The sequence below is a fragment of the Tupaia chinensis genome, unplaced genomic scaffold (assembly GCF_000334495.1).
Source record: "Tupaia chinensis unplaced genomic scaffold, TupChi_1.0 Scaffold000088_1, whole genome shotgun sequence".
Taxonomy (NCBI): domain Eukaryota; kingdom Metazoa; phylum Chordata; class Mammalia; order Scandentia; family Tupaiidae; genus Tupaia; species Tupaia belangeri.
Window position 1 is genome coordinate 7,892,856 of NW_006159550.1, and position 1,219 is coordinate 7,894,074.

Consider the following 1,219-nt stretch of genomic DNA (forward strand, 5'->3'; position numbering starts at 1 on the left):
CGGGCCGGCCTGCAGACCTGTGGCTGCACTGTGCTGCCTGCTGGGTGCTCTGTGGGAAGACCCGATTGAGGTGGCCTCACCCTCCTCAGGCTCCCCGAGCTCACGTCCACCCCCTTCCTAATCATGGCTAGTCAGAACATAAAGGAACCACACTTGGAAGGCCTTTGTCAGCTTTAGTTCACATTTCTCTTTTTAACAGGAAAGGTTGTTTTCAACTTCCTAATTTTTCTTTCTTGAAGAAGGACCCATGGATTTCCACAAGAGTGATGGAAAAACTGTAATGTAGCATTTTGAAGAACAGATTTTCTTTTTTAAACTTTGTTTATTTTTATTATTTTCCAGTTCGATCAGAGAGAGACAGAGAGAGGGCAAGTGAGAAAGCAAGCCACCGGTTCAGGGACTCGGACCACGGTCAGCCACGTGGGAGTCCAGCACCTCAACCACCACACCACCCACTGGCCCCTGAAGAATGGATTTTCAACTGAGAAATATTATTTGGAAACGAACACAGAATTAGTCTCCTTTTTCGTTTGTAAAACTTTCCTTAGATTAAGATATGCAGACTGCCCGCATCATTATGGCAGAACCATTAGCTTCAATCCTCTGACCGGAAATAAACTCTTCTTAAACATTTCTCACCTTGTAACTTCGCAGGATTGAAATCCCCGATGACCATCGTAGGTGTGAGTGTAGCTCGCAGTTTGCAGTAACGTCTGTCTGCTTTATCTTCTAGCTAATCCAAGGCTGTGCGTGGTGGTGTGGAACAATTATCTTGAAATTCCTGACATCTAAAATATTGGGTGTTTCAGACCACGTAAGTAGTTTGCAGTTAGAACGTGGGAGCTCCTACACAGACTAGCTGGGTGAGAACTTCGAAGTCGCCTGTTCTCTGTTTTGCAAAGGTGAAGCTCCTTTTCCAAAGTCCTCAAGCCAGTCATCTACAGATTAGTAAAAGGCTGCAGTTCGGGTCAGCGGCGAAGGTGTCTGGTTCCTGCACGGCTGATTGTGAGGGTCAAGGCCTGGACCCGCTGGTTTGGAAAACATGCCGGGTGTGTGTGCGTACATGTGTTCCCAAATCCCAAAGGAGAAACGAAGGGGCCGTGTGGCCACTCCCCAGGAAGTGCTTTCTCCACCCCAGGGAGCACGGGCACCCTCTGGCGAGTTTAAATCGATGAATAGATGAGGCAAAGCGACCTTTTGACCCACTAAGAGAAAGAGT

The 1,219-nt window shown here is 47.7% G+C and overlaps 1 protein-coding gene across 2 annotated transcripts in view; it reads left to right on the top strand.

Annotated features, from left to right (window-relative positions):
* DPY19L2 (dpy-19 like 2) overlaps positions 1–1,219 on the top strand; it is an 85,028-nt gene that overhangs the window by 44,801 nt on the left and 39,008 nt on the right. For both annotated transcript variants that reach the window (XM_014585764.1, XM_006143030.2), the window contains exon 11: positions 734–814. In XM_014585764.1, the coding sequence (XP_014441250.1) occupies positions 734–814 (81 nt within the window). The remainder of the gene's footprint in view (positions 1–733; positions 815–1,219) is intronic.